Raw genomic sequence first — 13,021 nt, 5'->3', positions numbered from 1 at the left:
AAGCAGGTGGCGTGGCACCAAGACCGGTTTGCATGGTGTCTTAAGAAAGTGAAATCAAATTGATAAATTTTGTAATCAAATACCACTGTGAACTAAGGGATAAATTACAGATTTTTAAAGGATTATATATGAATATAAAATTGTTGAAAAGAGTTGGGGAAAGGATTATTGACAATTAATGAGACCGTTATCGAAACAAGCTCGACATGCGTTCATGTACAATGTGTCATTTCTCGCCATCAGCTGAATTTAACAATTCGACTATTGAAACAGTGTAAGTACTTAAATTTGAATTTCTTGACTTTGACCATACAAAACTGGCAATTTTCTGGTCCTCTTAATAAAAGAAGCTATTTTACACATCGTTATGAAATCAAAGAAATGCAAACCCGGTTGAAGGAACAACCGAAGACGTTCAATTGCAATAGAAATTGTGATCATCCATTCAAATGTTTTGAAAAGTAAGGGAGAAAATAATGGTAGAAAATATTTGACATTACATTGATGTAAAAAAAAAATTATCCGTACTGTTGAACTTGTCTTCATATATTAATCAAGTACTCATATGTTAATATAATGTCATGATATCTTTTGCAGAACCATCCCCCCAAACACACACACACATATTACAAATATGAAACAATGCAAAAGAACTACATCAAGCGAGTTTTGGAAACAAGAATAAATTCTCCGATTTTATTCGCATGAAAATTTTATTTCACATAGAAATTTTGGTTGTTTTAAATTTTACAAAAGTGATGCGTATTCTCGATAGCGGTGCTTCTCAGTTCTTATGAAGGACATAGTGTCTTTCGTAAAATCACCGCTTTATAATGGGGATCGACAGCATGGTACATTATATCTAACTTACCATTGTAAAGATACCATGCATTTGTTAGAAATTACCGAAATCGGGAGTATAATTCGAAAAAAATGGATAGTGAATGAAAATACTCAAAGAAATATATCTATGCTATATTCGAAACTTACAAATCTCTGAATTTAGCTCACTTAATGATCCTCATGTATCCGTTAGGACACCATGACTGGTGCCTTCCTTGCCTTCTTCACACCATAATTTCAAGCGTTTAAGCTTGAAGTTCTTCTATCTGTACATCGCATTTCGATTCTCCCCTTCGATCAGAGGCAGAGGAGAGAATTATTGGGGCGAATAAGGAAGGGCATGGGTCAGAGCACAAAACTCGCATATTCATCTGTTATACGTCCTCATAAGGAAGAATTATTATCAACATTATTTCTTTATTTGGGAATCATTTCTTTTTTTTTTTTCTTGTTCTAATTAAAACCACTTCCGTTCTGCAATAACAGGAAACCTGTCTTCGATTGGGCTGTAATATTATTACTTCACAGGGTACATTGTGAAATCCACACTGTTGAATTCCATCAAGCAAACTGATTTACCGACATGCCCGTCCTTGACTAAATAGTCGCAATTAAAAACTAGCATTTATATAAATTTGTTCTTATATAAGATGATTGAGTCCACGAGGGCTCCTTTTGTGAGGACTGGCACGGCAAATTAGAGGCACCTGAAATAGACCCATGCCTTATTTCATATAATATAATATAAAAGCGTTATATTATCTATTGCATAGAAACACCAAAAATTAGAAGTGCGTTGCGCGCGATCTTTCTTAAATTTTTCTTAGAGTTTTCATTATATTCTGGGGAAAATTAGGCCCGTTTCCACAGATCTCACAAGAAATTATTTGAATTGCGTGCATTATTATTTTATTTGCTTCGTATACAACATTGTTCATTAGATCAATATTTTACCTATGAATCTAATGATCATTGTTCATTTCATTCCTTTATAATAACAAAAGAAATATACATATATACATATATATATATATATTATCATCATCTTCATCAACATTATCAAATTCCTGACATGTAGCCTCAAGGGGTGTACAGGATATGATAGTACTACATGAAAAATTTACATTATTACTAACTTCCTATCTACAATTTTCCTCCAAATCAGTCTGTTACTTGTCAAGACTCCAACATTATCAGATCTTATATTTCTATCGTCTAAGGCACTTTGTACCGTATCAATCCACCTATATCTTGGTCTTCCTCTGGGTCGTTTTGCTGCCAACCTGGCAGAGAAAACTTGTTTTGCTAATCTTTCCTCACCCATTCTGTTTAAGTGACCATACCACCTGAGATTAGCTCTACTAACACATTCCTGGATGCTGACAATGTCAAGTTCTTTCCTAATATCCTCGTTTTTAATATGATATTGCCATTGATATATATATATATATATATATATATATATATATATATATATATATATATATATATATATATATATATATATGTATATATATATATATATGTATATATATATATATATATATATATATATATATATATATATATATATATATATATATATATATATATATATATATATGTATATATATATATATATATATATATATATATATATAGGGAAAAAATTGAATGACTAGAACCAAGAATTAATTAAAAAGGTTTTAATATAAACACACAACTAGTTTCGGCCTGTAACAGCCTTCTTCAGGTGACATTATAAAAGAAAAAACACTAAACATTGAGGGTTAAAAGACTATGAACAACATAGACAATATATGAACAACATTATATATATATATATATATATATATATGTATATATATATATAATGTGTGTGTGTGTGTGTGTGTGTGTGTGTGTGTGTGTGTGTGTGTGTGTGTGTGTGTGTGTGTGTATTATACATCAAAGCTTGATTTGCGTCCTCAGTCTTATGTAAAAGGCTTGTTATATTCCACTAATTCGAGCCCTACCCAGTTGCCTATGAGTTGTGGAAATACTTTCTGAAAATGAACGCTTTGCCGAACAAAGCAGCCTTTTGCAGCTGCCCAATTGTTAATCCATCTAACTCGAGTACTTCTAGATGTTTTTTCAATGTTTTAGGGATGGCGCCTAAAGCACCTATTATTATGGAAACAACTTTCGTTTTCTTTTGCCAGATTCGTTCAATTTCGATTTGCGAATTGCGATATTTTGTAATTTTTTCATTTTTGTTGTCGTCATTCCGGCTATCTCCTAGTACTGATATATATATATATATATATATATATATATATATACAGGGTGTTCGGGATAAATTTGACATATTTATAATTAATTATATTTTTCCGTAAGTTACATGTATTAACACACACTTCTCTTCATTTAAAAGTTTGGACCCTTCTTCATTCATATACAAGATGTCAGAAAGGATGGATAGCTGGAACCCACCTGAATCATGGAAGAGAATAACTTGTATCATGATGATTCGTGCCCGCCATCAAAATAAGGATATTACGACTGCTGCCCAATGCTCCCTGAATACAGTAAAAACAATCAGGCGTGAACTAGAGACTTGCAATGGTGACTACGAGGATGTAGCAAGAAGAAAGATCCCTAGCAGACGATCTGATTGCGTTCGTACAGCAGAATTCCTCGCAAATCTGCAGGAACAGGTGTTGAAGAACCCTGGCATTGGAATTCGGGCTTTGTTCGTGGAGTTGCTAACTGTAGTCAAGCCCTGGATAACAAGGGTAGCCAATGGTAGGCCGTATGTATGGCAGCAGGATTCGGCCCCTTGCCACACCTCTGGGAAAAGTCAAAAATGGTTGTCTGAAAATTTCTACGACTTCACCAGTCCAAATGTTTGGCCTCCAAACTCCCCAGACCTTAACCCCATAGATTATTTTGTATGGGGCGCAGTTGAAAAAGACACCAATCGCACTTCCAGTAATACAAAAGCCCAGTTAATGGATAAAATTAAAACAGTTTTTGCGGCCCTTCCCAGGGAGACTGTAGCATCAGCTTGTTCGAGGTTCCGAAGCAGAATTGAAGCTGTGATCGATGCTAATAGTGGTTATTTTGAGTAAATCTTGTTGATAGTATTGTAATTAACTCTGCCTGTAATGTTTTTTTGTCAATTCATTAAATTTAATAGATACAAAGAAGATTTTCTTTTTCCTTACGAAACTGTCAAATTTATCCCGAACACCCTGTATATATATATATATATATATATATCAGTATGACAGATATATATATATTCAAAATGACAGACTCGTCGAACACCGTTAAAAGATTGAAAGAAAGAAAGAAAATAATATATTACTCTTAGCTTAAATGTAAGTAATGCTCATCAGGTCATGTAGAATGGAGAACTGCTAAATCACAAAAACAATGGTAACTGTGGTAAATACATAAATATATATATTTTTCATATTTTAAAAAACGTGTTAGGCCTTAACATAAGTTAAATCACATTTTCCCTGTTAAAATGTAAACTTACCGTTTAAAACGAAACGTTTCTTACTTTCATTCTCGCAAAATCACAAATAAGGCCCATATTGTCTAATTTGTGACCGAATCCATGTTCAATCGAAATCATGGCAAGTTCTTCCAATCGACTTTCTACCAATGTAGATCCGTAAATAAGTTTTAAAAGTTTTAGTTTTGAATGACTATGCTTGCCGCTTTGAAAAGACGGCGTTCGCATTTAAAGCATCGTTGAAGATTACTTCAGCCCCGACTCATTCCCTGGGCTCACGCCAATGTAAAACACGAAAAGCATCAGTCATCACATCAACGCTACCACTGCACTGCGACTGGTCGGACTCTCGTTAGGAAATAAGAAACACGGAAATCGCACATGGAAGACAGAATAACGACCATTATCACGTCGTACAAAATTTCAAATTAACGAAGTCATTTTGAAATTTTGTATATAATCTAATTTTGTAATTCTATGTTCACTAAGAATATGTTACTGTATTTTCATTAAGCAATTTTGATAAATATGGATGTATTTTAACCTCAGGTGTCTACTTACGGCCAAACAAAATCGGAAATAAAAACAAGATAGAAGATGTTCTGCTAATTTCACCTTCTCTGATATTAACACTGAGAGTGCAATATTAAACGCAACATAATACTACATTCTACGTTAAGGGGATAAAAATCCCTATTGTTTTTCAGCCAGTAAGCGAAACTAAGATCGAAAACTATGATCTGTAACGTTTCATGCCGACGAACTGTCAGCGTATCCAAGCGTAAGTGACCACTTGGTAGTGCCACACCACGGCAACTCGTTGCAAAGGTGGAGCAAGATCCCTCACTGTTCTTGATATTTTCTCATAATGTAAAACCCAAAGCTCTTAAGAGATGTAGTACTGTTTTACATTATGAGGAGAGGTCACTACCCAGACCGGTTTCAACCTTTTTTGAGGTCTCATCAGTGAGTAGCTAGACCTAGAATATCAGAGTTCTTATAGTTCTTATAAGAACTGGGCTATGGACTGAGTTCTTGACTCTTTATCCCTTCATCTGAATGAAGTAAATCTGTGTGGATGGAGTGTTATTGAACTAAAAAGCTCTAGTCATGGCTGGGTAACAGCAATAGCCGAGCCTCAGTTAAAACTTCATTGGCTACAGCATTGCCATTTGTTAATGGCAATGCTGTAGTCCTGGAAGTCCTAAAAAAGGACCCATTCTAGAATATCAGAGTTTAAGTGAAGAAAACTTACATACTTTTGCTATACGATTGCCCGAAAGGTGTGTCACTATATTCTATTATAACATAGTATAACTAAGATGAAAAGCCAAACTGCGATTTTTTTCTGGCGAGGTTGATATACGTTGAGGGAATAAAAATCCCTATTGTTTTTCAGCCAGTAAGTAGTTATACTATATTATAATAGAATATAGTGACACACCTTTCGGGCAGTCGTATAGCAAAAGTATGTAAGTTTGCTTCACTTAAACTCTGATATTCTAGGTCTAGCTACTCACTGATGAGACCTGATTTAGCGGCCCCGAGAGAAAGCTCCATGTTCCAGCTCTGCAGTGAAAGTATCCCAGCCTTGGATTCCAGTTTCCAGACCCCGAGAGAGAGAGCTCCTATTACAGTCCTGCTGCCTTGGTAAGAACCCTTTGCTTTTTTTTCTTCTTTGGTTCTTTGTGTTCCCCATGTACCTAAGTTTAACAGGTTTTTCTTATCTGCAAACAGGGAAAGCTTGGCCTTTTCTACAGGTCTGTCCTTTTGTGGACTTGGATCGTACAAGGGTCTACTCTTCCCTTTTTTTTGAAGTATGTCTTCGGCTCTACCGAGAGAAAGAACCCTCGGGTTCGAAATCGACGCAAGTGTACACAAGAGGACTTTTGCGAAAGCGCTAATTGACTGCTTAGGGGCAGATAATATTTCTGGCTTTGCCCCCTGTGGAGGTGGCAGATATCAAGTAGTTTGTAAAAATACAACAACAAGGGAGAAACTACTCAAAGGGTTTGAGTGTCAAGGGAAACTTTGCCATCCTTTTGTCGTTGGTAGCATCTCTAAAAAGATGAGAATAGAGCAATTCCCTCTGGAATACCTAGAAGGAGGCAACGACATAATTAATCAAGTCTTTTCGAAATGGGGAACCGTACGAGATGTCCAAGTAGGTAAAGACGCTGACTACCCTGAATGGATGTCGGGGGAAGTCACGTTCTCGTTAACGATGAAAACAGAAGTTCCGAATTTTGTAATGATCGGATCGGCCAGGGTAATGGTGAGTTACCCGGGAGCGAAGAGGCAATGTTTTAAATGTAGAGCCCTGACTCATCTCGGGGCCCAGTGCCCGAAGTTAAAGTGTAAGAACTGCCTAACAGCGGGTCATACACTAGCACAGTGCCAATCGGCATGCCTAAAATGCGGCATTAAGAGCCATAAAATAGACACCTGTCCGGACAGAAATCTGGCCGAAAAATTGGGAGGCACTATTATGCCCAACACGGAAAAACAGCCCAAAATGTTATTGGCGCAGAACCGAATGAGTTCCCCACCCTGAAGGCCGTGCATGAGGGAACAACAAAGAATCATGCCGCCACCTCCGAAACACTGCCAAGTACACCAGTGGAGAAGCCTGCAACCAGGAGAGATGAAGGGCAGGAGGAACTGGCCACCGATCAAACCGCCACTACAGACGTAGCAACCGAAAATAACCAGCAGCACCAACAAAACGGAACTATCACTGCAGTCACAATAGACGAGGACACGGAGGCAGTAGATATGGAAATCAACAATGCAGAAACCACACAAAGGAGGCCAGCCAGCCCTGAAGAAGTAAATATTAAAAAATCGAAACAAGGAAGTCCAGCACAAGTTGGAAATATAAAGTCAACTTCAGAACCCACAAAGTTCCCTCATGCAAAGGCCAATGCACCTATATTGCATCTTTTAAAAGATTTCCCCGAGGAGGCAGTGAGACTACGAAAAGCAATAGAAACATTCGGAGACATCCAACTGATACTCACAGGACAAAACGGGCCAAGAGTCGTCAGTGCAGAATGGGACGACGTGTTTGTCGATAATATAGATGAAATCACTCCTGAAAAGATCATTGGTCTTATCGATGCAGAGGACGACGTGGGACTAGCACTGCACAGAGGCCTCTACATGCTAAACCACGTCCGTGGAGACAAATTAGCAGATCTCATCATTAAAACCCACAACAATAGACAGCAGGAGGATTTAAACCTCGTCTAACAAGTCAGTCGATTCCTAGTATCGATCTGTCAGAGCGAAAAAAAAAAAAATCTGGTTTGTTTTTTCTTCTTTTTGTCCTCTTTCAGATTAGAATTTTTGTTGTAAAAAAGGTCTATGTCTATTCCACACAGGAGGGGGTATCCTGAGAACCTGGGCTGCGAAGGCTTACACCGAGGCGGTGCAGCTCCTTGTGGGCTGCATCACCCATGCCAGGCTCTGCCCAAGCTCTTTTCAGTATTAAACTGGTCATTCAGGTTGAAATTTCAGAATTTACCTAGTTTCTTACAAATTGTTATATGTAATTTTTAATGTTATTTACTAGTTCCTCTTTTTCATGTGGTGCTTCTTTCATTTGTTTTTCCCCACTTTCCTCGGGCAGACACCTGAAGAGGTGACTGACCGGGGAAAGCTGAAAAGAACGGATGGAGGGAAGATAATGTCGGAGATCTGCTTGGTGCTGACATTTAAGTCAGGCCAAGTAGATCGACTGAGGCTTCTTTTAAGTATCTACTACTATCCACTCTATCTTTTCTCCTTCTCTCTCACTATCAAGCTGACTCTCAGCACAACTTTTTTTTAAATCTAAAGAGGCCAGTGATGAAAGGCATGAACTCCCATTCTACTCACTGATGAGACCTCAAAAAAGGTTGAAACCGGTCTGGGTAGTGACCTCTCCTCATAATGTAAAACAGTACTACATCTCTTAAGAGCTGTGTGTTTTACATTATGAGAAAATATCAAGAACAGTGAGGGAGCTTGCTCCAACTTTGCAACGAGTTGCCCTGGTGTGGCACTACCAAGTGGTCACTTACGCTTGGATACGCTGACAGTTCGTCGGCATGAAACGTTACAGATCGTAGTTTTCGATCTTAGTTTCGCTTACTGGCTGAAAAACAATAGGGATTTTTATCCCCTTAACGTATATCAACCTCGCCAGAAAAAAATAGCCGTTTGGCTTTTCATCTTAATAATACTACATTATATTAAATGATTATGATTTAAAAAATATACACTACAAAGAAGTTTTATTATATAAATATTTAACTAACGATATCCTGAAGTCTTGTTTCAACAGAGAAGGAAGGAATAAATGAATATTTTAAGATTTAACGTCTTGAATTCTGGAGCGAGAATTAGAAAAAATTACTCTTATTTTGACATCTGTGTGTTGATAATTCTTTTTTGTTTGCGTTTATTGTATCAATTTCTCAGGAATTACTAATTTTCGATGTGCATGTGGACAAAAGACACACACGGCAGGGCTAACCCCCTAAAATTGGAATGCAGGAGAGTTCAACTCAGTTACCATTTCCTGATGTTCTATGAAACTAGTTGTAATTGCAGTCGGACGAAATGCTGTAGAAACCGAAGACAAACGGAAAATAGAGGAAAACCTGTCCACTGACACTGAGTCTACACTTTTCAAAGAACTAATCGTTTCTTACGAAAACACTTGAGCTTATTCTCCTCAAATTCGATGCAGGTTCATGCACTGCATCCAATTTGTGGAGCAATTTAGATGCAGTGCATGAACCTGCAATTTCTACTACTTCGACACTCGTATTCAACATGGCTTGAACTTGAAGCCCGTTTATTTCTTCGTGATAATAGTTCACTGGTTGCTCAAACTGATGCTATTGAGAGCGTGATATAAAACGTGAATGAAATGAATTCTTCCGTGATAAATTCCTTCAAATTCATACAAAAGTGAACAGGGGTTCTAAAGAGAAATTTCTTTGTTGGTTGGAGTTAAAGCCAAAATAACTAAGACTAAAAGGCCAGTGGATACCGTATGTTAATTGTTATAGATTTAGCGAAACAGTTGCTAAATCTATATCAAGTTGGGAGGGGGGGGAGATTGGTTCCACGAGAGATACGTGTGAGTAGAATGCCACTGGAGTTATCCGGAATCATGAAATTATTACAGATTTAATCTAATTTTAAAACTTGTGAGAAATCTTTTATATCCAATTAGATTTTCTATAGGCTTTATATTTTCTACAATAATTTTGCAAATCCACAGTTATTATTTCCCAAAGAAAAGAACCATTTTTTAACAGTCCTATTTTTGACAACAGTCCAATTTCTAGACAAGATGAGATTTGTTTTCTTGGAATTACCCTGACGTGACCCTCCTCGCATAAACACATCACAACCATTGCATCCTCAGCTTCTAACAAACTAGGATTTTTACGCATTTGCTATTTCCATATTTCCTCCTGCACTAGCCCTGCAAATGTTTGAGGAAATCCTGTTATTGGTTAAACACTGAAGAAATCAATAAAAACAAGATAAGATTTGGAATCGTAAAACGTTTTTAAATACTATTTTTACAAATCAATCTCTGAAACGTCATATTAGTAAGATTTCTTCTCTTCTAGTGTTTTCGAATAAAACTTCGCTATTCAAAGGTAGGGGTTCTGTGGATGAGTACGCTGAGATCACATGGGCTTCATGGTGTTACAGTCAATTATGTGTATTTCCAATAATTCGTTTCTCTTTCGTTCTCAAATTGGCGTGTTTTAAGAGCACTGTGACTCAACCTTCTTTGAACAAGGGAAGGAAGTAGGACGGAAGATAAGTCAACTCTATCATATGAGATGATTCTCGACCGTTATTTCAGCATTTCATAAGAGGTCAATCCAGGTACTTCCTGTAGGAATGTGTATGCGCATGTGTGTGTATGTGTGTTTGTGTGTATGGTATTGATTATCAATAATCAAGCCCATTATTTAATTTCATCTTTTCCACTCTCATTATTTGGTTCAGATTGTTTAACTGGGTTTTGCGTCGATTGTTTTAGTGACGTCCACACTTTATATTGTTACGAATGCACTTTCCAGTGTGTATATATATACACGAGTATATGCAGGAAACATGTAATTTAAAACTGTTCATGTGGGGTGGAAAAGAGGTCGGTGGAGGTGTTTCGTGCATTGCTCGTATGTTTGGTGATGTCATAATGCAGTGCTGAGTATTACATCACTCTGTGTTCTAGACTTGGAGTTAGGGGTGGATTTGGGCTAAGACTGCAGTGCGAGTAGCAGTAACATCGCGAAGCTACTCTTGTAGATTATGAGAGATCAGGTCGGGGTTGGAGGGAGGTCGCAGTGATGATGATGGTGGTGACATTCAGTATGATGTCGTGAAACCTGAATCATATGCGTTCCAAGGAGTTGGTCTCGTATGGTTGTCCTGTGTATGGTTGTCAACCTGAAACGTGAACACCATATGAGATTAGCTCGGTGGCCTTGAGATGCCATCAGTTAAAGATTTCGCGATTGATTAATTGGAGGTTGGAGTGGAGTGCGTGGAGGTATCCTTAGTCGTATCTGTGGTGTTGTGGTAATGGTTAGAGCACAGTGTATATATTTGAAGGTGGAGTTGGAGATGGAGGTCGGTGGAAGTTATTTTCCCATGTCTTTTTTCACACGTGAAATACGACAGACGGTAGAACTGTTAAAGCGGAGCGAAGAATCCGTGAATGGTGTTCAATATCTCTCCTTCACCAGTTGAAATAGCAGAAAAAGATGCTGTTGAAGTTGGAGTGATAGATTATGAGATTTCATTAATGTATCGTTCCATTGCATACGGCTATATATATACATACAAACACACGCGCACACACACACACACACACACACACACACACACACACACACACACACACACACACACACATATATATATATATATATATATATTCTTATATATATATATACTACAAACAAAATCAACGGATTCAAAGTTAAGTAGGAATATAAAGGAACAAACATAACTTACGATTTTATTTCTTGGACCAGAAGATAAATAAACTGCAGCGAATTATGAATTATAGTTTGCTTAAAAGAAAACGATATTGAGTAGTTTACATGATAATCTCAATCAGCATTTAATTTTCTTGTGTGTACTTGATTGTATGGTTAAGAAGGGCGATTATTAGATATATAATAATATCGTTTATTAGATATTATTAAGAGAGATCTTCAGGGATTAAGACTCATCGAGAGAGGTCACACTATTCGCACCAGCTGTCATAAGCGATTTTAAATTCATTCATGCTCAATAAAAAAAAATCAGCTAATGCCTTTTTTATTCCCGTATACGGGAGTAGGCGAGGCCATTTAGCCCTATCTAACTTTTGGAGACTGAGTGGGCAGTTCAATCTCCACTGGTACCCAATCAGAGATAGATGGTTCAAGGCTATCAATAATTAAGCGGTACGCAGTGAAGAGAGACTGCTGAAATGTGCCGCCATCTGGTCGTCCCTAACCCTAACACAATATATTTACTGTCTGAAATAATGTGTGTTCTACGGTCGATTTTCTTGAGTGTACAGGACGAAAAGCCCCAGTTTCCGGGAGGAAAAACCTGCTTGCCCCTCCCAGAGATCGACTAACTCGGGAACCGGTCGAAAAAAGGCTTAGAAAAATTTCCTCTAGTCGCCGATTAGACTCGAAACCAAGTCTTCCTTCGTGCGGCCAAGCGCCGTGCGATCCAAACGATACATCCACTGAGCTACACAATGCTCACACAATATCCAACAGCAATCCTTTCTAAACAAGCACTACTTTATGAGCGAAAATATGAACCTACCCTCCCGTGTTAATATTCATTGTCAACTTGCATGTATACCTCCATGATCTTACCCCCCATGAAATATTGTATGTACTGAAATTCTGTATGGCCATATCAGTGCTTAAAGTAGGAATCATGTCACTGTTCTATCTCCTGATTGTTAGAATTTTCAAGCTATAAATTTTTAATCCATCTTAAATAATCACTATTGCACAACCGTAGTATCATCCTTGACAATCTGCTTTGCCCTCTCTCCTCTATGTAGGAATAACGCAAACACGGAGACCAGATGTCTACCCAATAATCCACATGACAATTTCTGTCTACTGAAATTCTGTACGATCCTCTCAGAAGTATCAAATCTCAATCATATCACTCCGCTTTCTATTGTTTGTTAGTGTTTGCAGCCTACAAATTCTCAAGGTGTCTTCAGGATCTGTATTCCACAACCATGATATCATTTCTGACTTTTCACACTGTCCACTGCATTAGAATCACCACGAAAACCAAGTGACATACTTGCACTCAGTACTCCACGTATGTTCTTGTCATGGCTTTGCCACTATAACCATTAGCATTCTTGTCAAGGATTTACCCCTAGAGAGACCTGTTCCAGCCTTAGAAGTCATCTCTGAATCGCTTAAGAGGACATCTTGATTTTCATTTTTTTAATGGTTTGTTATTTATGCTTCCTTTAGTAACCTTTCTGTTTTCATTGTTTCAAAGCGCTCCGTTCATTTATGTTTATGTTTGGTAATTTTTACTATTACTGATTCCTGGTTTAATTCTTTCATAATTTCTTCATTTCTTTTGGGTTCGAATAGAAAATACTGTGCAGTTTTTCTCATAAACTTCATTTCAGCT

The 13,021-nt window shown here is 37.4% G+C and overlaps 1 protein-coding gene across 1 annotated transcript in view; it reads right to left on the bottom strand.

The window, feature by feature from the left end:
• The window catches only part of LOC150101782 (rhomboid-related protein 2-like), a 124,727-nt gene extending 114,950 nt beyond the window's left edge, over positions 1-9,777 (bottom strand). Inside the window, exons 1-2 of the mRNA XM_090399907.1 lie at positions 9,700-9,777; positions 9,025-9,213 (exon numbers count right to left, since the gene is read on the bottom strand). Coding sequence (XP_090256033.1) covers positions 9,025-9,213; positions 9,700-9,777 — 267 coding nt within the window. The remainder of the gene's footprint in view (positions 1-9,024; positions 9,214-9,699) is intronic.
• Positions 9,778-13,021: the final 3,244 nt, after the last annotated feature.

This window comes from Typopeltis vanoorti, chromosome 11 (genome assembly GCF_054136105.1).
Source record: "Typopeltis vanoorti isolate ZY-2024b chromosome 11, IOZ_Tvanoo_1.0, whole genome shotgun sequence".
NCBI classification, from domain to species: Eukaryota; Metazoa; Arthropoda; class Arachnida; order Uropygi; family Thelyphonidae; genus Typopeltis; species Typopeltis vanoorti.
Note: the sequence above shows the minus strand (reverse complement) of the source record. Positions and strands in the feature narration are given on the sequence as shown.